The sequence below is a fragment of the Mustela nigripes genome, unplaced genomic scaffold, assembly GCF_022355385.1.
Source record: "Mustela nigripes isolate SB6536 unplaced genomic scaffold, MUSNIG.SB6536 HiC_scaffold_148, whole genome shotgun sequence".
Taxonomy (NCBI): Eukaryota; Metazoa; Chordata; class Mammalia; order Carnivora; family Mustelidae; genus Mustela; species Mustela nigripes.
Window position 1 is genome coordinate 8407384 of NW_026739562.1, and position 24678 is coordinate 8432061.

General features: G+C 41.9%; 3 protein-coding genes across 15 annotated transcripts in view; 1 reads left to right on the forward strand and 2 right to left on the reverse strand.

The window, feature by feature from the left end:
- Nucleotides 1-1118, reverse strand: part of LOC132008462 (activating molecule in BECN1-regulated autophagy protein 1) — a 178324-nt gene extending 177206 nt beyond the window's left edge. For 2 of the 7 annotated variants that reach the window (XM_059387103.1, XM_059387102.1), the window contains exon 1: nucleotides 819-1118. The gene's annotated coding sequence lies outside the window, so the exon portion shown is untranslated. The remainder of the gene's footprint in view (nucleotides 1-818) is intronic. The other 5 variants (XM_059387104.1, XM_059387105.1, XM_059387106.1 and 2 more) reach the window with 4 other exon arrangements.
- Nucleotides 1119-1847: 729 nt separating this feature from the next.
- LOC132008396 (putative nuclease HARBI1) lies at nucleotides 1848-17432 on the reverse strand. The gene is made up of 3 exons (XM_059386929.1): nucleotides 17337-17432; nucleotides 15587-16405; nucleotides 1848-8899 (listed from the first exon to the last, which is right to left on the reverse strand). Exons 2-3 carry the CDS (start codon nucleotides 16254-16256, stop codon nucleotides 8520-8522), a joined length of 1050 nt encoding a protein of 349 aa, XP_059242912.1. The 5' UTR covers nucleotides 16257-16405; nucleotides 17337-17432; the 3' UTR covers nucleotides 1848-8519.
- A 319-nt stretch (nucleotides 17433-17751) lies between these two features.
- LOC132008473 (autophagy-related protein 13) overlaps nucleotides 17752-24678 on the forward strand; it is a 56105-nt gene continuing 49178 nt past the window's right edge. For 5 of the 7 annotated variants that reach the window (XM_059387125.1, XM_059387128.1, XM_059387129.1 and 2 more), the window contains exons 1-2: nucleotides 17752-18097; nucleotides 18486-18602. The gene's annotated coding sequence lies outside the window, so the exon portion shown is untranslated. The remainder of the gene's footprint in view (nucleotides 18098-18485; nucleotides 18603-24678) is intronic. The other 2 variants (XM_059387127.1, XM_059387126.1) reach the window with 2 other exon arrangements.

A 24678-nucleotide genomic window follows, 5' to 3' on the forward strand; every position in this document is an offset into this window, starting at 1 on the left:
AACCAGAAAGCAAACTGGACAGCAAACGAAATTTTCTATCAAGAAACAAAACTGTCATTGCTGTTCTCACGAAAATGATGCAGACTTTGACACGCAAAACCAGCATGCTCTCTTTACTTATGAAGTACCAGTGACAGAATCTGATTATCTAGGTAGGAAGGATCACAAACGACAAGTCACTGTGTGCATAAAGGGATAGGTAAACATAAAAACAACAACAACAAAAAGCGAACTTGTAAATGACAAAAAGTAGACTTAAGGTGCATTTAAAGATTTGTTGGGGACATGGGGAAAAGTCAAGTACCAGAGCTCAGTCTCAGTTTCCCTACCCCAAAAAAGCAAGAACATGGCACTTCGCTCAGAGTATCCAGGGGGCCATGTTGCTCTTGCCTCCACCTATTCAAAGGTCCCTTCAAAGGCCGGACCCAGAGGGGGTCCCCAGCACAATTGAGTCATGACACCCGGAGCCTTGGGGGTGGGAAGGCGGGAGGAGAAACGGAGGGTCAAAGCGCGTAAAGCTCTATCTGTTCCTAGAAAGCGATTTTCCCCCCACACTAGGGGTGCCAACACCCGCCCAAGACCCAACACCCCCTCCCTACCGAACCGCACAGAGCAGCCCCAGCATCTCTCCCTCCTTCCGGCCTCTCCCTCAGTTCCCCGCCGCCTCTCCGACCGCGCCCCCGAACGCAAACGGGTAGCTCCTCCTCCGGCCGTGTCTCTGCCGCCGACCCGCCCGCCCACCCGCCGGCGCCAAGGTCTTCTCAACCCGCCGGCGGAAGGATGCCGGACCGGGCCTCCCAGGCTCCTCCCGGGCCTACCTGCAAGACAGGCGGGGGCTCCGTCTGCAGCCCAGCGAGGGGACTCAGCCACCGACAGGAAAAAGAGGCAGGCAGGAAGCAAGGGGTCCGCTCTACCGACCAGCGGGAGAAAGCAGCCTGAGCGAGGGGCCTCGCAGTTAAGTCAGCCTTCGACCCGGCGCCGCCACCGCTCAGGAGACATCAAGCAAGAAGACGGCGCAAAAGATCACCGAATACACGAACGCCCCAGACATCATAGGAAGAGTGCCCAAGCAGTCGTTCAAGGAAGTCCAGTCGAGCGCCGAAAAACAGATCAGCTCCGACTCAAGGTCCGACTCCTGTTTAAGGCATGAATAAACAAACCCAGATCATAAACCATGGAGTAAAGTAGCCGGTGCTTCTGCCATTTTCTGTGTTGGTTGCCCGCTAAATTGTTTAGAGCACCGAAGTTTTTCTTGGCTGTTGAAGATCAAGTCATAGCACAATAATACTTGGCAGTTCAGCGACTACGTTATGGACTCCTAAGTGAGCAAGTGTGACTCTTAGTTTCCTCACGGACAGTGAGATAAATTAAAATAAATATACATATATATGACAGAGGCAGAAAGAGATAGTGAGAGAGAATCCAGACTGAGAAACAAAGTGAGTAATCACTGTTAAAGCTCCACTTGGGCAAAGCATAGCAAAGAGTAGCTGGGAAAATTTCAGGGGGTTGTAGGCAGAACCTAAGGCAGGAAAAAAAAATACACACATGCTTTTTAATTTTATTCCAAAGGCCTGAGACCACAGGTGTGCTTTTTACATAATGATAAAAATTCTTGGGGCGCTTGGGTGGCTCAGTGGGTTAAAGCCTCCGCCTTCCGCTCAGGTCATGATCCCAGGGTCCTAGGATAGAGCCCAGGGATAGAGCCCCAAAACGGGTTCCCTGCTCAGCGGGAGCCTGCTTCTCCCTCTCCCTCTCCGTCTGCCGCCCCCCATGCTTGGCTCTCTCTTTCTCTCTCTCTCTGTCAAATAAGTAAAATCTTTGTAAAAAATAACATCTTTACAACATTAGCTTTACTTACGATTTATTATAATTTCTTAAAAATCACCTTCTTTAAGTCTGTAACAATATCTAGGGACAACTCATACATATAATACAGGATAAAACCAGCAGCCATAATATGAGGACAAAACACTGCGCTTTTGTCGTTTACTGTCTTTGAAGGGAATTAAAAAATGAGTAAACATCATAGAAAATTTACAAAAGTTTTTAAAAAGAAAGAATTTAATAATCTGCTTCCAAAACACAAAGTTTTAGTTTGTTCTTGTTCCCATTGAAAATATCCGATGTATGGGGCACCTGGGTGGCTCAGTGGGTTAAGCCCCTGCCTTCCACTCAGGTCATGATCTCAGGGTTCTGGGATCGAGCCCTGCATCGGGCTCTCTTCTCAGCAGGGAGCCTACTTCCTCCTCTCTCTCTGCCCGCCTGTCTGCCTACTTGTAATCTCTCTCTGTCAAATAAATAAATAAAATCTAAGGAAAAAAAAAAGAAAATATCCTATGTAATGTTTTAAAGTTTAAGCAGATACAACATTGTTATTATTTTGCATTATATCATTTCCCTATTAAATCTTTAACAGTTATTTTTAACAACTGCACAATATTCCATTGAGAGGATATACTGACCTTGCCTCCCATTGTTGCAAATGCATGTTGCTTCCAAACGTTTTCTGTGTAATAGGTATTGCTACTTTTGGAAAGAGGCAGGTGTAACCTTTTTATTGATGATTAAGACCTATTGCACATAAAAAGAATAAGGTGGGAAGTGAGGTCGAGATTTATTTCTCTGTCACATTAAAATATATATATATATCCAGAAATGCACAGCCTAGGATAAGGTTTGGCCATTTGTTGTCGGGGACCAGGCTTCCATCTTGTTGCTCTGACATCTTCAACAAGTGGCTTTCATCTCAGGTCCAAGACAGCTGTAAAAGCTCTAGCCACCAGGTCAACATTCCAACCAGCAGGAAGCTGAAAGGAGAAAGGCATGTCTCCCACCATAAAGGCGTATCTTGAAAATAGCACAGGACATTCCCACTTATATTCCACTGGCCAGAATTTAGTCACTAGCCACACATAACTGGGAATTAGTGTTTATCTTGGGCAGTTCGCAAAGTCAGGGGCCAAAGAATACTAAGTGCCGACTAAATAAGTAGTCTCTGCCACATTCCTGAAGCCAGATGAGAAGCAGCAAATAGACTTTCCTTTGCTGTCACCCGGGGCTGAGTTTCTATTCCCAGAATACATGTTTTAGAGAAGCTTCCTTCTTAGAAAGGCTCGTGGGGCATAGGATCTAAAGCTACAGCCCTAATTCAAACTTGACCCAAATAACAACATCATTTTGAAAGCTTGATTTCAGTGAGAAAAACTAAAGAAACTAATTTCAAGGCTACAAGAAATTTTCAGTCTTTCAAAAATCAGAGACTTCTATTTTGGGAAAAAACACTGGAAGTTTATGCAAATATGAATCAGGGGCACCTGGGTGGCTCAGTGGGTTAAGTGATCCTGGGATCAAGCCCTGCACTGGGCTCCCTACTCAGCGGGGAGCCTGCTTCTTCCTCTTCCTCTGCCATTCCCCCTGCTTGTGCTCATGTGCTCTGTTAACTAAATGGATAAAATCTTTTTTAAAAAATCTAAGATCATCACCTAAAAATGGAGATATTTGAGAAGCTGAGGCTTAACTGCTCTGTGAAACCATGGGAAAGATGGCTTATTCTGCAGGCAGAGTTGCATCTCTATAGATAGATTTCTCTAGAGAACTGTTTTTTTACAAGTGTGGATTTAAGCTTCAGTGTGACAGTAAACTACTGCTTGCTCTTATGGGAGTCAATTTGGACAGAAGAGTAGATTACAAGAGATCCAGAACTGAAATCCTCAAGCCTACAGGAATCTCCTCACACTGGAGAAAGACTTAAAAAGAAAGAAACCAGGTGGGCAGAGTAAAGATCATACTGGGTTATATCACTGATGCTTACATATTGGTGTTACAATTCAACAATTAATTCTTTTAAAAGTATATTTATTTATTTGAGAGAAAGAGAGAGAGAAAGCACGAGCAAGGAGAGGGAGAAGCTAAGAAACAAGGTCTCTATTTTGTATGGTTTGAAATTGGTACACTGGCAATGACCCAATATTGTGGTTTTCTCTTAATATATCCTTGACTTTGCTGTCTTGAAACATCTAAACATCGAACCTGATGTGGGGCTCAATCCCAGGACCCTGGGATCACGACCTGAGCCCAAGGCTTAACCAACTGAGCCCACCCAGGCGCCCCTTAAGGATTCATTCTTTTTTTTTTTCTCAACAATTCATTCTTATATTGATTACTGATTATTGGATTCTGATTGGATTCCCCTGGGGGAGCCACCCCCTTGAAGATAGGATGATGCTTCCCCTGAAGTAGGGTGACCATCTGTCCCAGTTTGCTGAGGACTAGGGGTTTCCCAGGACAAAGAACTTTCAATGCTAACACTGCAATAGCTCTGGGCAAACCAGGACAGCTGGTCCCCCTAAGAATGGACTTAAGCCACTGCCAATCACATGGGAGGAACATGTAAAGACTAAGCCAGGAAAAGAGGATTGGGACATGTAGACATGGGGGAATTGCCTGGGATAAAGAGTGAAAGGAGAGAAAAGGAGAGAAGGGGAGAAAATATTTCCTTATATTGGCTCTGGGCTCTAAACAACATCTACTACACTCTGCATGGTAGAAATTGGCCCTGAACTCTGTAGCAGCCCCGTGTGTCATCTTATTAGGAATTCCAGGAAGAGGAATTGGGCCTTGAGCAGCCAAAATGATGAGCCAGTTGTAGGTTTTGCTGTTCCAGTTCTGTTCTGTTCTTTTGTAGCCTGATCTCATGGTACTGTGGGTTAATGTGCACACTTTGGGTTGGATAGTAAAATAGAAGCAAGGTAAAGATACAGAAGCAGCACAGGGAAGGAGAGAGATTCCAGAACAGCAGGTAATCATTCACAGTCGAATTACAGAAGACGCTTCCTTCTTTGGAATTATTTATACAGGGTAAATACTCAGTGGTACAATTGGATTGAAATGGATGAACATGTTAAGACTCTAGAACGACAAAGAAACCAGCCCTTTCATAAAGACAGCCCTCTATATAAGGATTAAGATCTCAAGAGAATGATAGATCCTTAATGATTTGTGGGCAAACATGGAGATTCCTTTCAAATGGACTTTGTTTGCTTGTTTAATGTGCTAACTTGTGATTTCAAGGTCTAATTTCCTTGCTCCTTTTTTAGTATCCAGAGATCTCATCACCCTTATTGGATTATCACAAAGGGGGTTTAGAGTGTAGTCATTTAAAAAAAAAAAAAAAAAAAGCCTGTGAATTTGATGTATTAGGGAACTGAAGTTGAAGTATTCCCAGCATCCAGCTAGTACTTTCCCTTCTTTCCTGCATTGCCATTCTTAGAGTCATCTTATTCTTACTTTTTTTATCTCTTATTCTCACCACTTTGTAAAATTTGGGCTGGACCTAGAAAGCAATACAGGTCCTGAGAACATGTGCCTGCACAACGATTAAGTTTCCTTGATTTCTTATTTTCTTGTCCTCCTCCTAAATTCCCCCTCTAATGCCAGGGACAGCGATTGCCAAGCTCAGTCGCTGAGTTGTTTTCAATTTATCATTTCAGGTCAGGATACAATCACCATATGTCTGTTATCTGTCTAGCTTCTATTTTACTCCTCTCCCCACCACCTCCTGTATGTCTTCACTATATGACCCCATTAGTCTAAACTTAGATTAATTTGCTATCTATCCTTTATAGTCCAAGGGTCAGGAAAGGAGCTCCATCTATGTTCAGTTCATTTTAAACAAAGAATGTGGGGCACCTGGGTGGCTCAGTTGGTTGAGCAACTGCCTTCGGCTCAGGTCATGGTCCTGGAGTCCTGGGATCGAGTCCCACATCGGGGTCCCAGCTCCATGGGGAGTCTGCTTCTCCCTCTGACCTTCTCGCCTCTCATGTTCTCTCTCAAATAAATAAATAAAATATTTTTAAAAAAATAAAGAATGTGTTTAAGATTTCTATTTCGTATAATTTGAAATTGGTAAACCAGTGATGACCCAATATTGTGGTTTTTCTCTTAGTATATTCTGGGACTTTGCTGTCTTGAAACATCCAAGGGCAAATCTGGAAAACTCCTATGCTGACCAGATGGCATCATCTCTGGGAAGATGAAGCTTACATAAGACAGACATAATCCTTGATTCTTTCCCAAAACTGTAGCAAGGAGATACTAAAAATCCACAATAAGGACCTCAAGAGAAGACTTCACAGGCGCTTATAAAAAGCCCTTAGGAGCAAACCCTTGGTAATTTGAAAGTACAGACCCTAATCCCACCCCTCGATCGTTTTGGGGAAATGGTAACTAAGGACTGAAAAAATCCTGGCCTGTAAAAATTCATGCTGAAAGAATAAGGAAATAGATTTAAACAGTTATTCTGTGGAATTATTAGGAAATAAAATACTCCCAGAGAAAAACACTGCCAGCCAATATTCAGTGGGTTCAGCACTCAGAAATTATCTTTGGTGTGCAAATAATAGACTTGAAATTGCTTTTGAAATCTCTCCAAGACTGTCCCTCCCACTCAGGCTTCATGTTACCATCTAGTGAGTTGAGTTGTGAAAAACCCCAATTTTCCTTTAAGGTAGTTTTTTTTTTTTTTTTTTTTTTTAAGGCTAAAATGCCAGGCATTTTCAAAGCTCACACTCCACCTTGCATGATGCGGATGGCAGTCACCCTTTCCTCATTCGAGATGCACAAAAGAACCAAAACTCTGTAGGGAAAAATACCCATCTCAGGAAACCTGGAAAGACTTAAAATTAAAATATTGCCTCATGAGGGAGACAAAGCAAGCTTGGTCACAGGTCAGATTTTACAAAGGAAAAATATGTAACAGGGCACCTCTGTTGCACAGTGAGTAGAATTAATACTCCCAGGCACCTCCCTGTGGTCCATTCTCATCTCCATGACGTCATTGAACATGCCAAGCTCAACGTCCTGCCAAATGGACCCACTCTTTATAGAGTAGGATGATGACGGGAAATAGCATTTGGAGTAGAAATAAACAGCAGATAATAACCCATAATTGTTTTTAATCGTGGGGATGAGTCACCCTCAATTTATTTCCAAATTTCTTCTGTCATCAGCTGTTCATTTCTTTACTTTGAAAATCACCAGATTAACACTGCCAAAGGCAGGTAGGAAATGATCCAAGAGGACAATTCTGAAGTATCACATGGTGAGCTGATGATAAACTGGGAACAAGGGGCGCCTGGGTGGCTCAGTTGTTAAGCGTCTGCCTTTGGCTTCTGTCGTGATCCCAGGGTCCTAGGATGGAGCCCTGCACAGGGCTCCCTGTTCGACGGGAAGCCTGCTTCTTCCTCTCCCACTCCCCCCGCTTGTGTTCCCTCTCTCCCTCTCTCTGTGTCAAATAAATAAATAAATCTTTAAAAAAAAAAAAAAAAAAGAAAGAAAGATGAAAAAGAAAAAAAGAAACTGGGAACAAGACAATCCTCAGGAAAGTCTCTTTTTTGTCCCAGCAAAGGCACCAAAGTGTGAACCTAATTCACACATTCATTATTCCAATCAGGTTATTTTTATATCAGTGTAATTTTAGAATAAGACTTGATGGAGGATTATTTATTTTCCGGGAAATTCTGTCCATCACTTTGCACACAAGATATTCAAGTAGGTCTAGCACTAAAATTCATTTCACACCAAGAAATTATGTCTTTTTTACTGCTTTCGCAATGCCTTCTTTATTCCCTAAGTCTTCCTTCTACTCAAGGAATTTCAAAGCAGAATGGCCAAACATTCTAACATCATGGGTGTAAAAAATGTGATTTGTTTAGATGTGAGCTGTCAAAACCTGGGTGAGTCTCCTCTGCCCATCAATCTATCGGGTTTTTAGATCTGTGAAGTGTAAGCTTGCTATTTTATCTACATTTGATTTGTCTTCTTTAAGCTGATTGGGTTCTTAAACCAATTTAGCCTCTAAATCCTTCTCTGGTTTGGAAAGAGGACATTGGAGTCCAGATGTTTTCCCTAGAAACCAGGTCCAAGTCACAGTCCAACTACTGCAGAAAGACTAGAGATGGAGGCTTCAGGCTGTACCTAACATCCTCTTAAAAACACAAAGCTGAAAACTCAAGATTAGTAGCCACTTTGGTCAGAAGACCATTCCCTAACTTAAATTTGCTCTTTACACTTGCCTCAGATGATGCCTATACAGGCAGCAAAGTAGGAAAGCTAAAATCCCATCCAGTAATTTAGGGCAAACGAATATTGTTTTCATTTGAAATCTCTAGACAATTAAATAAAAAACATTCTGGCTGACTGCCGTTTCCCCCTTTGCTTTGGTTTTGTAGGCAAAATCATAAATGTCTGCTGCTAGTGAATTTTCAATCACTCAACCTGGAGTTGAGTGGGTAGTAGGGAACTATTGGCTTGGTTTTGATTTAGCTAATGTATTTGCAAATGAGTCGGGATATTCTGGCACAGCCATAACCCTTCTAAAACACAAAGATTAAATGTCAATTTGTGACAAGTGTCCACATACGCAATCATGCTAGATGATGGAACTCTGCAGGGGGTGGTGAGGCAGAAAGTTTGTCATAACTCCTTCTGGGAAATTTCCCTCCCCTCCACCTCTCACATTAGCTAAAATGAGTGAGCATCAGCTCCTGACGGATGCGATCAGCCTCCAGGTCCAAGGATTCCATGTGTTCATACTCTTCTTCAGGGGGCTGTTCCATGGGTCCTGTCATTGGAGAGGACCAAACATCCATCCCATGCTCCAGGGAGATGTTGTGGAGGACACAACAAGCCAAGATAATGTGGCTGGACTTCTCTGGTGAGTACTGCAGCGCTCCCTTGGATCCATCCAGGCAGCGAAATCGGGAGCAGAGGGTTCGGAAAGTCTTCTCAATCACACTGTGAGTTGCAGAATGGGCCATATTATAGCGATATTCGGCTGGGGTTTCAGGAATGTGAAGGGGGGTCATGAGCCAAGTACGCAGAGAGAAGGAACTGTCACCTGTGGGGGAAGGTCCAAAGAAATCGTAAATCATCCTAACTGGACTACAAACAGAAATGAAAATCCAGGAACATATACACAGAACGGTTAAGAAAATGCAAAAGACTCTGGAGGCACTGAGCCCCAGAAAAACCAAGAGGGAAGTGATATGGTAAAAAGAAGGCATGCCAGGATCACGAGAAGGAAAACAGAGGTCTTGGCTGGAAATATCCTTGTTAAAACCAACAGAGAAAAAAGGCTGATAGCTTAAAAAAGAAAGGGCGGGGTGCTTTGGTGGCTGGGTCAATTAACAGGCTGCCTTCGGACATGATCCCAGGGCCTGGGTTCGAGCCTGCTTCTCCCTTCTCCCTCTGCAGCTCCGCCTGCTTGTTCTCTCTCTCTGTCAAATAAATAAATAAATAAATAAGATCTTTAAAAACAAACAAACAAATAAATAAAAGGGGGTGGGGGGAGCCAAGCCTGAGAAAATGTGGGGAGAACGTGAAGGCACTTAAGGAAATGAAATTCCCGGATTTTCTGAACTCAGAGATACTGTTCTTTAATAAAAGGTTAGTAAGAACTATCATATAGCAAGCCAATCTTCAAAATCTCCAAAGAGAAAAAGTGCAAGAAAAGAGAATTCAGCCAGGAGAGCTCAAAACCCTTGTGAGGAAAATTTCTAACTTTACCATTAAAGAGTCAGATCCGGAAAGTACTACCTCGGGATTTCAGAGTATTTCATGGAAAACAATCATTCATTCTCCCCATACTAAGAACAGTAAGATAAAAGTCCCAGTGGCACAGATCAGAACTCAGGTGTTCCTAGATATTACAATCACTAGAACAATGCCTGCGTAACAGAGGAACTGGTATAATTTCACTTTAACAAGGAAAGCATACATATAATGATACAAATAGTAACAGTGATAAGGAAATCAAATCAGAAGTCAATTAAAATAATATACAGAGGCATTTTCCTAAGGTGACTTCCTTGTCAAATGATCTCTGGCAGTGCTAAGAACAAAATAACGCTCAAGACTGGGATGCAATGTCCTGTTACAACAGTACAATGTTTCTGTGGTGCTTAATTGTCCTGACTCACTACAGCTGACAGATGAAATGTCTCACACAGAGGCACAACCCCTTAGAAATCTGAGACAAAGAGGCTCTCGGAGTACTAACTTGCACAATGGCTGTGTTCCTGACCCACTATCAGTTTTGGTAAATAGTTATGGATTTTTCAGAGTCTAGGCCCTGTTCCAAAACACACAGGACTCCTTTCTTTCAGGAGCTTACATTTTTTAAGTACTGGATCAACTTTATTAAAAAAAATTTTTATGAAGTCGCCTGGGTGGCTCAGTGGGTTAAAGCCTCTGCCTTCGGCTCAGGTCATGATCCCCAGGTCCTGGGATCAAGCCCAGCATCGGACTCTCTGCTCAGTGGGAAGCCTGCTTCCTCCTCTCTCTCTGCTCTCTGCCTACTTGTGATCTCTGTCAAATAAATAACAAAATCTTAAAAAAAAATTTATGTTTTTACTTATACATAATTGACATATAACATTGTGTTAATTGTACGTACTGGAATGTTGTTAAATATTTAATAAGTCTCATGATATTTTCAATTTTTACATTTAGTTGACTTTCCCCCCAAGTACGACCTATTTTACTTGAACTCACACCTACTAAATACTAAATTTAAGAAACTGATGCTGTAAATAATAATGAAAATGATATCAGTGACTCATTAAATACCTACTATGTAGCACGCATTGATCTAGGCACTTTGAATGTATTATCTCTTATTATCCAATCCCAACCCTGCCAGGTAGGATATTATTGAACTAATTCTACCAATGAGAAAATCAAAATATCAGTAGCCATCCTGTGATATGCCATGCAAAGGAAGCAGAAGGAGCTAGTCACTAAATGCTAATGTCAGACTCAAGAGTCACAAAAACAATGGTGTAATGCTGTAAGAGAGTAAGACAAACATTTACGGTGAATGCCAAAGGACAGAGATACTAAATGGTATTAGTTGAACATTTCTCTATGGAACAGTATGAGCCTTAACTGGGGAGACATAAAGGATAAGCTAGTTAATGCAGACCTTTTATAACATGCCCCATGGTCATTAACCGATTCTAATCCAAGCACCACTGGAAAACAGACACTCAGGAGGGGATTAGGATCAGAACTGCTAAACAGATTACAACTGCTTACATGATCAGTCATCCACAAGACATTCTGGCAGATCTTACCCAAAGCTGCTTAACAAGACCAGACCAAGAGCTGAAGAAGTAAGAACTCAGGCTGAATTCTTTGTAGGAGCAGGTACATTTAAAGAAGAGGAATAAGGTAATGCAGTTCTGAAGGGACAGATGAGAATGAGGAGATGAAGGGATGACACCATGGTAAAAATATGCTAAAAAAAAATTCAGAGGCTCCTATATATCCCTCCTATAAAAACACTATTCTGGATTTTATGTTTGTCACTTCTCTGCATTTGTTTATATTGTATCTAAGTAGCATAACATTGTTCTTGGTTGTAAACTTTATCAAAATGATTTCCTACTAAAAACAAAACATAAACCTAAAAAAAAAAAAAACCACAAAGGGAATTATAGTCAATTCTATATTTGGCAAATTTAGAACTATTTCACAAATCTGATGCGTGTTAAGATACGATCAGCCATCTTAACTTTTTTAACATCTTGTTATCCTCATAATCCTGCCAGTCTTCCCCTAAAATATTACCCTCTTATCCAACACATCCTTTAGATACCAGTGTTTTACAAACTTATCAATTTGTACGAATCACTTGAGGCACCTGTTAAAAATGGATGTCTAGATTCTTTCCTTGACAATTCTCATTCCCAAAGTTTAAAGTGGGGCCCAGTGATGTGTATTTTTAATAAATTCCCCAGATGACTCTCTTGATCTGGAAAATTTGTGAAACCCTTACAAGTTCAGGGGTCTTCAAACTAGTTTTCCTGATAGAGATAATGGAGGATTTGCAAGGGAATATATGCTAGAACTGTTAGTTGTACTAATCAATTTCCACATGGGTATACTTTTCCCCGCCCTAGTGCCTACCATATAGCCTGATACCAAAATTGGCCTTAATAAATATTTGTTAAATGTTGTTACCATATCCATCTCTCTCATTTCCACCCTTCCTGTAAAAAGGGTAATCAGAAAAGTAATAAAAATTTATCAGAGTTGGGGTGCCCGGCTGGCTCAGTCAGTAGAGTATGTGACTCTTGATTTTGTCATGAGTTCAAGTTCTAAATAGGGCGTAGAGCCTACCTTTAAAAAAAAAATTGTCGGGGCGCCTGGGTGGCTCAGTGGGTTAGAGCCTCTGCCTTCGGCTCGGGTCGTGATCCCAGGGTCCTGGGATCGAGCCCCACATCGGGCTGTCCGCTCCGCGGAGAGCCTGCTTCCTCCTTGCTCTCTCTTTCTCTGCCTGCCTCTCTGCCTACTTGTGATCTCTGTCTGTCAAATAAATAAATAAAATCTTTAAAAAAAAAAAATTGTCAAGAGTTTTCCCTTATTTCCAATTATGTCCTGTAAAAAACCTCAAAAAACTAAAGCCATATTTCCAACTGAATCTGGGGTCCCAACGTGTGAAGGAAAAGAGAGTAAGTAATTCCTACATGACCTTGAAGTCCTTAACAGAGAGACTATTTGCCAAATAGACTTAATTCTTCATGTGACCTACTTCTAAAAGTTAACCACAATTGGCATCTGTGTGGCTCTGTTAGTTAAGCATCTGCCTTTGGCTCAGGTCATGATCCCAGCCAGGGTCCTGGGATCAAGCCCTGCATCGGGCTCTCTGCTTCTCCCTCTCCCTCTGCCTATCTGTGGGCTCTCTCCCTGTCGAATAAATAAATTAAATAAATAATCTTTTAAAAAAATTAACAAACGTTAACCACAAGTGACTTAGATATTCTGTGCCTTAATTTCCTCCTCCATAAACATGTTGATATCAGTATTTAACTTTTCAAAAGTTTTTATAACAATTAAGTGAGACAACCCAATGCAAACTGCTTACGACATTGCCTGACAAGTTCTGAGCGCTCAGCATGTTTTAGCTGGCTTTATAGTAAGGTACCAAAGTCATTTTCCATAAGAAATGAGCTTGGTGGTTCGGTCAGTTAAGTGTCTGACTCTTGGTTTCGGCTCAGGTCATGATGTGGGGGGTGGCAGGGACTGATCCCTGCTCAGCAGGAAGTTCTGCTTCTCCCTCTCCCTCTGCTCCTCCTTGTGCTCTTGCTTGTGTTCTCTCTCTCTTGCGTTCTCTTTCAAATAAATAAATAAATAAATAATCTTAAAAAAAGAAAAAAAAGAAATTTGAAAGTTCAAAAAAGGCACAAGGTAGGATTTTTTTTTTTTTTTTAAGATCCCGGAATCAGGACCCTGAGCTGAAGACAGATGGCCTAACCGAGATGCCCAGGAGCTCCCACACAAGGTAGGATTAAGAAAAAGGTCCAGAGGGATAAAGAGAAGGGGGTACACTAATAACAGAAGACAGAAGGAACAACTCAAGAAAACCACTGAGTTCCAAGACATCACATATAGTACCCTGGCAGCTCTACTTCATTGTGACAGCAGTCTCTTCCCACTTGGAACAATTAAAGAATATTAAAAAGGAATAATTTCTGAGCGTCTACTGCATGTTAAATACTGTTATGAGGACACACAGTGCAGATATGATCCCTGGTTTGAAAGAGAGGTCTTCCAATCCTTCATGTTTCTTTTCATCTCTCACATAACATGTTGTATAGAAGATAACTTTTATTCTGTTGCTTACATAATACTCAGCTTTAGAACAAACAAACACACACAGAACCAAGCTGCCAAGATTAAGGATATTATCACTGTTACCCAACTGTATTTCTCCCAGCTATGCAGTCAGCCCAGTTTGCATTGCTCCATTTTGAATGGGTTCTTGTCCTACTTATGTCACTAAGTCAGGCTTCCCAATGGCACTTGGGCAGATCTGTCAAGTGAGCTCCCACGAGAACTGTGGAAGTGCACTGTCCGCTATCATTCTTTTTTTTTTTGAAGATTTTATTTATCTGAGAGACAGCAAGCTAGAACTGAGGGAGCACAAGCAGGCTGAGGTCGGTGGGGAGAGGGAGAAGCAAACTCCCTGCTAAGTAGGGAGTCCAACTTGACTTGGGGCTCAATCCCAGGACCCCAGGATCTTGACCTCAGCCGAATGCAGATGCTTAACCAACTGAGCCACCCAGGTGCCCTGCTATCATTTTCATATAGATATCATAATAACAGTAACCGATGACAAGTCTTATATTTGTACAATACTCTATAATGAACTCTCACATATATCACCTAGTGCTGCCAATAGATATTACTGCAGTTGGCATTATTATTTTTTTTATCTTTTTTTTTTTTTAAGATTTTATTTATTTATCAGAGGGGGGGGGAGAGCGAGCACAGGCAGACAGAATGGCAGGCAGAGGCAGAGGGAGAAGCAGGCGCCCCGCTGAGCAAGGAGCCCGATGTGGGACTCGATCCCAGGACACCGGGATCACGACCCGAGCTGAAGGCAGCTGCTTAACCAACTGAGCCACCCAGGCGTCCCAGCATTATTATTTTTTTAATAAAGATTTTATTTATTTTATTTATTTTAAAGATTTTTATTTATTTATTTGACAGAGAGAAATCACAAGCAGACAGAGAGGCAGGCAGGGAGAGAGGAGGAAGCAGACTCCCTGCTGAGCAGAGAGCCCAAGGCGATGCGGGGCTTGTTCCCAGGACCCTGAGATCATGACCTGAGCCAAAGGCAGAGGCTTTAACCCACTGAGCCACCCAGGCTCCCCAGAGATTTTATTAAACAGAGAGAGAGATCCGGAGTAAGCAGAGCAGCAGGTGGTGGTGGGGGGGGTGCTCGAGGAGAGCAGGCTTCCCGCTGAGCAGAGAGCCTGATGTAGGGCTTGATCCCAGGACCCTGAGATCATGACCTGAGCTGAAGGCAGAGGCTTTAGACCACTGAGTCACCCAGGCGCCCCTGTTGGCATTATTTTTAACATTTTACACATGATAAAAATTAAGGCTCAGTTGAAGAGATCTATTATATTTAACCACATCTGTCCTTATTAAGAACTTCAGCTGTATTAAAGGGGAATGTTTTTGTAGGGTTGTTGTTGCTCCTGTTTCCAACTACAAAACACTGCTGCAGCTTAACTTTATTTCCCATCACCAGTGTTTCTACTTATGACCATATGTCTCAAGATAAATCCTTAGAAGTGAGGCTCTGGACCAAGTATTGTGTTTTTAAACTTTAATAAAATGTCCTTTAAGTGTTCTTTTCTTTTTAAATTAAGACTCAGAGAGGGGCGCCTGGGTGGCTCAGTGGATTAAAGCCTCTACCTTCGGTTATGATCCCAGGGTCCTGGGAAGGAGCTCCGCATCGCATTGGGCTCTCTGCTCAGCAGGGAGTCTGCTTCCTCCTCTCTCTCTGCCTGCCTCTCTGCCTACTTGTGATCTCTGTTTGTCAAATAAATAAATAAAATCTTTAAAAAAAAAAAAAAAAGAAGAAGAAGAAGACTCAGAGTTCTCACCTGAGGTCTCATTAAAAAAAAGAACAGGACTGAGACTCAGGTCTATAGATTCTCAAATTTCATTCTGCTCTGTTACATAATTTTTCTGTGGCTACAAAATGAAGCGTGTGCACCTGAAAACTTACCAAGCAGCCAGCTATCTTTGTGTATTCCAGCTTCGAAATGACTACTGAGGGAAGACTGCTGCAGCACAGCATAGTCCTGGAGGCTGCCTGGCCAGTTGGTCTCCACAGTCATTAGTGCCCCTCTAATGTCACACACCATCAGGCAGTTTAAAGAATGTAGTCCTTTGCGGTTCACATAGGAAAGGTCTTCAGCATTCGGTGCCTTGATTGCCACATGGATACAGTCAACCACCCCTATAACCCCTGGCATCCCGGCTAACCCATAGAATTCATCCTTTAGAGCCTGCACGGAGGTTTCATCTGATGGAAAGCGAATGAACTGTGTGGCTCTTTCCACAAGTGCTTCGGTGACATTGGCAACACAGCGACTCATAGATGCCTGACTGATTCCAATAGCATCTCCCATCCGAGTCTGGAAGGAACCTGAAGTATAGAAGCCCAGTGCTGCAAGGATCTGTGTCTCTGGGCTAATAGCTCTGGATCTCTGAGTAGGTCTAGAAAGACTTGCCCCCAAGAGCTCCACCAAGTAATAAATGAACTGTCGAGGAAACCCATACATGGACATCAAGTATTCATCAGTCACGTCATCCAGCTTAAAGCGGTCCAATGTCCGGTGACCTCGGCCATAGAGCAAGAGATCACAGTCAAGTACTGTTATTGGTATAGCCATGGTACATGTAAATGTGATTTCTCCTTCCCTCTGCTACTTTTCCTGAATTCCTCTCAGTGAAGATGTTGGTGCAAGAAGGTATTTAAAGAAGTGTCAGAATTCAGCAGTTAACCATCAGTTAAATGGCTCTGGCATTTGTAATCTTCTCTCTGTAAAGGTTAAAAGAAAAAAAGCATTAGAAACCGACCAAAGACTTTAAAGTGATTCAAAGGCTACAACAGCTCCTTTTCTCAAACTTCAATCTGTCCAGGCAAAAGGTGCTATACCTGTAAATCTGGGTTTTGCTCCACTAACACATGGCTGCACGAAATACTCGCGTGGTTTGAAAGATAATGGGAGTTGTTTTGTATGTAGCAGAGCAGCTCCCTCAACCCTACAGTCTGAAGAAAGGAAGGAAGGAAGAAAGGAAAGAAGGAAGGAAAAGAAAATGTGGGATGATTTTGATGGCTCACTTAATGCTTGACATTTGAACCCCAAGAGCACAAGATTAATGGAGGAGGGGCACCTGGCTGGCTTAGAACCAAGTGGAGGGTCTCTTCATCTCTGGGTTTTAACTTCCAGCTCCATGTTGGATGTAGAGATTACTTAAAAATAACATCTTAAAAAAAAGATTAATGGAGGCGATAGCGTAATTATTCATAAAGTAGAAGAGGTCTGCACTTAACTATACAGGCCACAAACTGGTTGACATAAGTCTTAACTACGCGGGTCAGGAATTAGTCACGCCTGGTTTCATTACCCAAACCTTTTGGCTCCACCGGGTAAGTACGAGAGGGACGTGTGGGGTGCTCAAACCAGTCTAGCAAGACAGGTGTGGGCAAAAAACTGCCCGCAATCCAGCCCGGTGGACACATCGTGTGCTCGAACAACAAGCCATGCCTTCTCCCCCACGAAATCCAAATCGTGAGGCTGAGGCCCAGGAAGCACGAAAGCCCAGACAGGTTAGAAAAAAAGCGCAAAAGAGGCTAGATGAGTTAGAGCTGGGAGGCGACTCGGCCACTTATAAAAGGTGCCTTAGAAAAGATACTTAGAAATCTGATTGCGCCGGCCACTCAAAGCCAGCGAAGGCCCGTCACCCACCTCTCCGAGGCTGCGGCGTTACTGGCAGCACTTCCCACCCACCCAGCCGGTCCGGCCCTGCACTGGAACCAGCGACCTCGGACTGGTCGCCACGCCGCTCACCTTAGGCACCGCCCCCTCGCGTCAGCGGTCTCCCCACGCCGCGTCCTCACAGCCGCTTCCGCGGCAGCGTGAGGTTCGATGGCGCACATTCCACAGTTAACCCAAAGTTTTCACTCTTTCAAAGACCCTCCGTCCCCCGCCTTTATGCCGTTCTTTCCTTCTGAGACACTTGTAAAAGTTAGTGAGAAAGATTTACATGGGAAGGAAATCAACTTTTATGGGAATTAAGAAAAAAGGGATGAAATAAGGAGTCTACCCTGTAGCGAAAGTGCGGATGAAGTTACGCAGCTATATTTCCCCCATAGCCCTCTTCCTCCCCCCGCCTTCATCCGAGCGGATGAAAACAAACACTAACGATGGCGGCGCCGGGAGGCGACCGGCTGCTGGGCTTCAGGCAGTAGTGATCGATAGAGCTGTGAGGGCCCTCTTGAAGAACGAGAATCAACGTGAGTGCGACAACTCGCGCAGTCCTGTGAGTGAAACACCCGGGGCCCACGAACCACGAGCCTCCTGAGGCGTGAAGTGTCTATCTGCGACCCCTGCTGTCCCCGCAGCTCCGGAGTGCAGGAGTCCTCATCCAAGAGACGCAGCTGGCCGGCCCCAGGCCCCGGCCTCCGTAATGAGAGCCCCGAGCCACTCTCTGTGTCGCAGCTTTGCAGGTACTAACTTTAGTGGGGATACCCCCAGAACATTCAGCGCCCCCGGGTGGGAGGCAATGGATCTGCGGCCTAACGGGTACCTCCTTGTGAGGACTAAGCCACGTAGCCCCAGAACAGTCCCTAGACCTTTCTTTGGGAAGTCAGGTTGGTTTAGGCCCCGTTGGCTCTCGATGGCCCCTAGTCTTAACAGAAATCCACAAAGCTTTCGTCTCTACTTTCTCAGCTCTTTGGGTTATGTCGTAAGGTTTTTGGAGGTAATTTGTGGGACCCTAACTCCGGGGTTGGTACCAATATGAGTGAGGTAGGTTTTCATTCAATCAAGATTTGTTGGGAAGAAAACAAAACAAAACAAAACTTGCTGAGTGCCAAATATGTACTCCGCGTGTAGGTGAGGGTGACTGTTGACTAGTGAAAAAAGGGACCCCAAGGTTCACGACTGTCTTCTTACTGGCAGTGGAACGACTTGTGGAAACCGGCGATCCGTTCTCATTTAATAAATCTCTGGGTAAGTGGCTAAGCACCTTTTGGGGTTCATCACTAACTCATGTCCGTTTTCACTTTCCAGGTCAGTTTTCAGCTTGCCCTGTCAATTGAGCGTAGCATTTCACTTTTAGTATTTTCCGTTTAGAGAGAGAGCGGGCGAGCTGGATCATTGTACTTAGTTTAAAACTCATCTGCTAAGATGGTAGAATTTATTAAACACTTACAGTAGGAAATGTGCAGTAATACACAACAGACCCCCTCCCTTTTTTTAAAGATTTTATTTATTTATTTGACACACTGAGATCACAAGTAGGCAAAGAGGCAGGCAGAGAGAGAGGAGGAAGCAGGCTCCCTGCTGAGCAGAGAGCCGGATGCTGGATGCTGTGCTCCATCCCAGGACGCTGGGATCATTACCTGAGCTGAAGGCAGAGGCTTTAACCCACTGAGCCACCCAGGCTCCCCCAACAGACCCCTTCTTTACACTAAGTTTATTTCTAGGTTTTCATATGTTTTATGAATGTTAGTCCTTTCCATGTATGGATTTTGTGGCCCCAACTAAATTATAAAAGTTTTGTTTTCATCTCCATTTTTCAGCTGAGCAGACATAAATGCTTGTGAAATGGAATCCTGAGTTAATATTTTTAATGCACAGTGAATGATGAGTAAGTGCTGAAGCAGGTATCAAATATATTGATCCGTATAATGAGATGAATGTAGTTAATTCATGCACTGTCTTCAAATTACACCCTTTTGGGTGTAAAGTTAAGGATATGGCAACTTTTGAGATTCATATTTCATAAAAATTGCAAACCACTGGATTTTCCATTATTGTACTTAACACGTAACTCTTTTTATTGTGCATTTGTATTTTTCCCTTAGGAGTGGTTATTAAAATTGAATTTTATTTATTTATTTTTTTTAAAAATAATTTTTTAAAAAGATTTTATTTATTTTATTTGACAGACAGAGAGATCACAAGTAGGCAAAGAGTCAGGCAGAGAGAGAAGGAGAAGCAGGCTCCCTGCTGAGCAGAGAGCCCGATGTGGGGCTCGATCCCAGGACACTGAGATCCTGTTCTGAGCCGAAGGCAGAGCTTAACACACTGAGCCACCCAGGCGCCCCTAAAATTGAATTTTATAAATTGAACCAAAAACTGTAGATCTTGAGCTCTAAACACTCCCTATTACATTGTTTTATATAAGGACTAAGAATCGGCTAGACAGTGGAGTCCTACCATATGTGCATAGTGGGATTATACTGTATGGAGGTGAAGGCAAGAAATCTTTCCTGTTGTCTTTCCTGCCCCCATCTGCTCTGATTTAGCTGTATTAGCTTAGGACCTCCATGACTCAGAGCAAGGTGCCCATAGCCTAAATGCAAAAAGAAGACATTAATTTGAGCTTTCAAAGACCTAAGTCCTACTGTATGAGTGATTTTTTGAAGATAATTTTGACTATTCAGGAAAAGTACCCACTTGATAAGGTGCATTCCCAATATTCTGCATTTATATTTTGTTCAAATAGAAATGGAAGGTTTGTTTTGGAATCTTTTATCTGGAGAGAAGTTATTTAGTCTTAGCAATACCTAAAAACACCAGAAATTTCATTTTTAAAGATTTATTTATTTGAGAGAGAGAGAGTATGCCAGCACGCACGCAGTGGGGAGGAGCAGAGGGGGAAGAGACCCAAGGGCACTGAGCACTGGGCGACTTGGGTCCTGATCTCATAACGGTGAGATCAGACCTGAGCTGAAATCAAGGGTCCTGCACTTAACTGACTGTGCTACTACCCAGGTGTCCCTGAAACTTATTTTAAAGACTTCTTTTCCTTTTAAAACATTTTCTACTTTATTATGGAAGAGATGAATAATGATAACGCTGGTTGGAGTGCTGCTTAGATTACAAAACGAAAAGTACACCTAAAAAAAATTCCTTGTTATGATCTTTGTTTTTCAACTTATTTTTCACTTTTATTTTTTATTTTTTAATGGCTTGCATGTTGTTGTTTTTTTTTTTTGTTTTTTTTTTTTTAGGATTTTATTTATTTGACAGACAGCGAGACAGGGAACACAAGCAAGGGGAGTTGGGAGGGAGAAGCAGGCTTCCCACTGAGTAGAGAGCCTGACTTAGGGCTCCATCCCAGGATCCTGAGATCTTGACCTGAGCCACCCAGACACCCCTTGTATGTTGACCTCAGAGTCTTCAAATACATGTACCTTACTAAAAGTTAATTTTTTTCCTAAAAGTTAATTCTTGAATAAAGGTTACTTAGATTCTATATGTGGGTAATTTGGAAGTAATTTCCCCTATGAGGTGTTGAGCTGAGTAAAGCACTGTTTTCTAGTGCATGGGTTTAATAGATGAGAGGGTGTACCGGTTGCTGGTTCTTGCTTCCTCTCAGTCAAATTGTGGAGACCAATAAAAGCTCTTCAAGTGGTCCTTGATAGGATAAGGACGTTACAGCCAGGAAGAATGCAAAGGAAGCTCTCTAGGCTTCTGCCCACAGACTGTCAACAAAGTTTTCTTTCAGTTTGGGTTTTAAATCCTAAAAGGATTTTAAATCCTTAGAGGAATGTAAAATTAGTTTAAATTTTTCAAATCCTTAAAGGGATTTAAAATTAATTTAAAATAGTTGTTTTTAACTATAAACTGGGCTAGTTTATTAGAGAAATCCTTTAAATGCCACTGTAGGTAACACAGGAAATTTGTTTTGCCTTCATGGTGTCCCCCATATGTCCTTGGTTACAAGAGAAGGGCACCACTACTTAGAAAAACAACTTAGTTGACTATCTGACAGTAGTATCTTCTTAGTAAAATAAAGGTAAATAAAGAATTTATAGAATTGCTAACTTAATACTATTATTTTGGAAAATGCTGCTTTCACTTTTGAGTTTTGATTCATACAAGTGTGAAAGAAATACAGAGTTTAAAATCCTTTTATATTCTCTCCAGTGTTAAGATTTGTTTGTTCCCCAGCCCCTCCAATTCCTCCTGTATTGTCCACAACTATTAAGTCATTAGGAGAGAGATTATACTGAGAAATACTGAGATTTAGATGTCCTCTTTTAAGTAGAAGTTTAAGGGTGTTTTTACTCCTGAATCTACTTCTGTTGGAATGTTCAAGAGACCAGATATTTGGCCTAATTTATTCTTCAAAATAAATAATTAAGCTTGGCTTTATTTTATTAATTTTTTTATTTTAAAGATTTTATTTATTTATTTGACAGACAAAGATCACAAGTAGACAGAGGAGGAAGCAGGCTCCCCACAGAGCACAGAGCCCAATGTGGGTCTCAGTCCCAGGACCCTAGGATCAGGACCCGAGCCGAAGGCAGAGGCTTTAACCCATTGAGCCACCCAGGCGGCCCGAGCCTGGCTTTATTTTTACTTCCACCTTCCATTTTCTTTCGGTTTATTTTACTTCTGGTTTCTTAAATTGAATGCTTAAGTTTTTAAATTATAAAGTCATTTAAGGCTATACATTTTCTTCTGAATATTTCTTTTGCTGTATCTCATTTTTTGGTTGTCAGATATTCTCCATTTTATTTCTAGATAATTGCAATTTTGGTTTTTATTTCAATGTCTATTATAAAAAACTTCTTAATTTATATGTGGTTAACTTTTTGTTGTATATTTCTAGTTTATTGGATTATGGGCAAAAGCATCTAGGAAATTTTTTTAACAGTCAAGAGCACGATTAATTTATTATATTCCTTGGCCCTGAGAGAAGAATGTGAAAGGTTGAGTTAGATAACAAGGTCTTTATTGAAGGTTTCATATATATAGCAAGTACTCTTTATAGGAACCATCTCATTTAATCCTCACCACAATCCCGTGAGGTAGGTATTACTTACTGACATTTTATAAGAAAGGAATTTGAGGTCTAGAAAGATTGAGTGACTTGCCCAATATACCATTACATATATTGAAAATTGGCTTTATTATTCAGATCCTCTATGTTTTTGTTTATATCTACTTGAGCTGTTGTCAAAGAGGTATGTTGAATCTTCAGGTATCGTTTTGGTTTGATCAAACTCTCGAGTAGTAACTCTAGGAATTTTTGCTTTATATATTTTATTGCTATATTACTTCTGTATAAAGTTTATGGCAATTATATTTTCTGAGAGTATTTTGTCATTATTCAATATCCCTTTTAATCTCATTTCATCACTTTTGGCCTAAAATGCTGCTATAAATATTGCTACTTTGGCTTTCTTTTTCTTTTCTTTCGTCTTCCTTTTTTTTTTTTTTTTTTTTTTTTTAGCTGAGTATATCTGTGCTGTTTCTTTATTTTCAAACTTTCTTTGTAACTCTTAGCTAGGAAGACTATTTCAGTTGTTTAAACCTTTCTATTCTGTTCCTTATTTGTCTGCAAAGAACTTTCTCAGTGGAAAAGAGGTTCTCTACAATTTAATAATAACCCTAATGTTTGGAAAGTGGGGAAATTACTGTTTTCTGTTTGTACTTCAAATTGTACTTAACTTTTTTTTTAAGATTTTATTTATTTATTTGACACAGAGAGAGAGAGATCACAAGTAAACAGAGAGGCAGGCAGAGAGAGAGGGGAAAGTAGTCTCCTTGCTAAGCAGAGAGCCTGATGGGGGGCTCAATCCTAGGACCCTGAGATCATGACCCAAGCCAAAGGCAAAGGCTTAACCCACTGAGCCACTCAGGGGCTCCTGTACTTAGCTATTTTTTGTTAAATGTTACTGATTTGCCATATTGAGCTTTTTTTTTTTTTTTTAAGATTTTTATTTATTTATTTGACAGACAGAGATCACAAGCAGGCAGAGAGGCAGGCAGAGAGAGAGGAGGAAGCAGGCTCCCTGCTGAGCAGAGAGCCCAATGCGATGCGGAGCTCCTTCCCAGGACCCTGGGATCATAACCTGAGCCGAAGGCAGTGGCTTAACCCACTGAGCCACCCAGGCGCCCCCATATTGAGCTTTTTATTCTGAATCTAAAACATTAAAAAAACTCTATGTTAAAAACTGGAAAACAGGGGTTCCTGGTTGGCCCAGTCAGTTAAGTGTTTGCCTTTGGCTCAGGTGATGATCCCAGGATCCTAGGATTACGCCTCAGGTCAGGCTCCCTGCTCAGTGGGGAGTCTGCTTTTCCCTCGCCCTCTATCCCTACGCCTGCTTGTGTGCTTGCTCTCACTCTATCTCAAATAAATAAATAAAATCTTTAAAAAAGGAAAAAGAACCTGGAAAAGATTATTTTTTTGGTAAACTTTAGTTAACTATTCCCCACCTTTTTTTTATTAGTAGACTCCATGCCCAGTATGGAGCCCAACAGGGATCTTGAACTCATAACCCAGAGATCAAGACCTGAGCCAAAATCAAGAGTCAGACACAACTGACTGAGCCACCCAGGAGCCCCTAACTTTTTCCAGTTTTAAGGACTAGAGATATTATTTGGAGTCATTTTATATAATCTCTTGCCAAATTATTCAGTTGTTTCTTTGAAGTATTTGCCTCTTTTCTTCTTTGTTGTCTACATCACCTTAAGTCTAATGTATCACCAATTCCCCATCTGGATTGCTGAAGTAGCTTCCTAGCTAGTCTCCACTTTTTGTCCCTTTACTTTATTCTCCCCTCTCTGTATTCAGATTAGTGTCCCTAAATCTTACCCAAAGAAGAATCTGCACTGACTCCTAGTAATCCTCTAGAGCCTCTTTTCCTCACTTTCATGACCCCTGGTAATCTGGCCAGACCACACTTTTAAAAAAATATATATTTCATTATTTGATAGAGCCCAAGTGGAGGGGCAGCAGGCAGAGGGATAGGGAGAAGCAGGCTCCTCGCTGAGCAGGGAGCCCAATGTGGGGCTTGATCCCAGGACCCTTGGATCATAATCCAAGCCGAAGGCAGATGCTTAACTGACTGAGCCACCCATGCTTTATTTTGTCATTACCCCTTTACGTGAAAATTCTCAGCTATATATTTCCTAATTTTGCTTCTCTCATATTCTTTCTCCTCTCCCTCTGAGACTCCACTTACATATATGTTAGACCTTTCCCTGTGTCCCCCATGTCTCAGGTAACCACCTGTGTCATTTTTTACCTGTCATGGTATGATTAAATACCTTAATTCATGCCCTT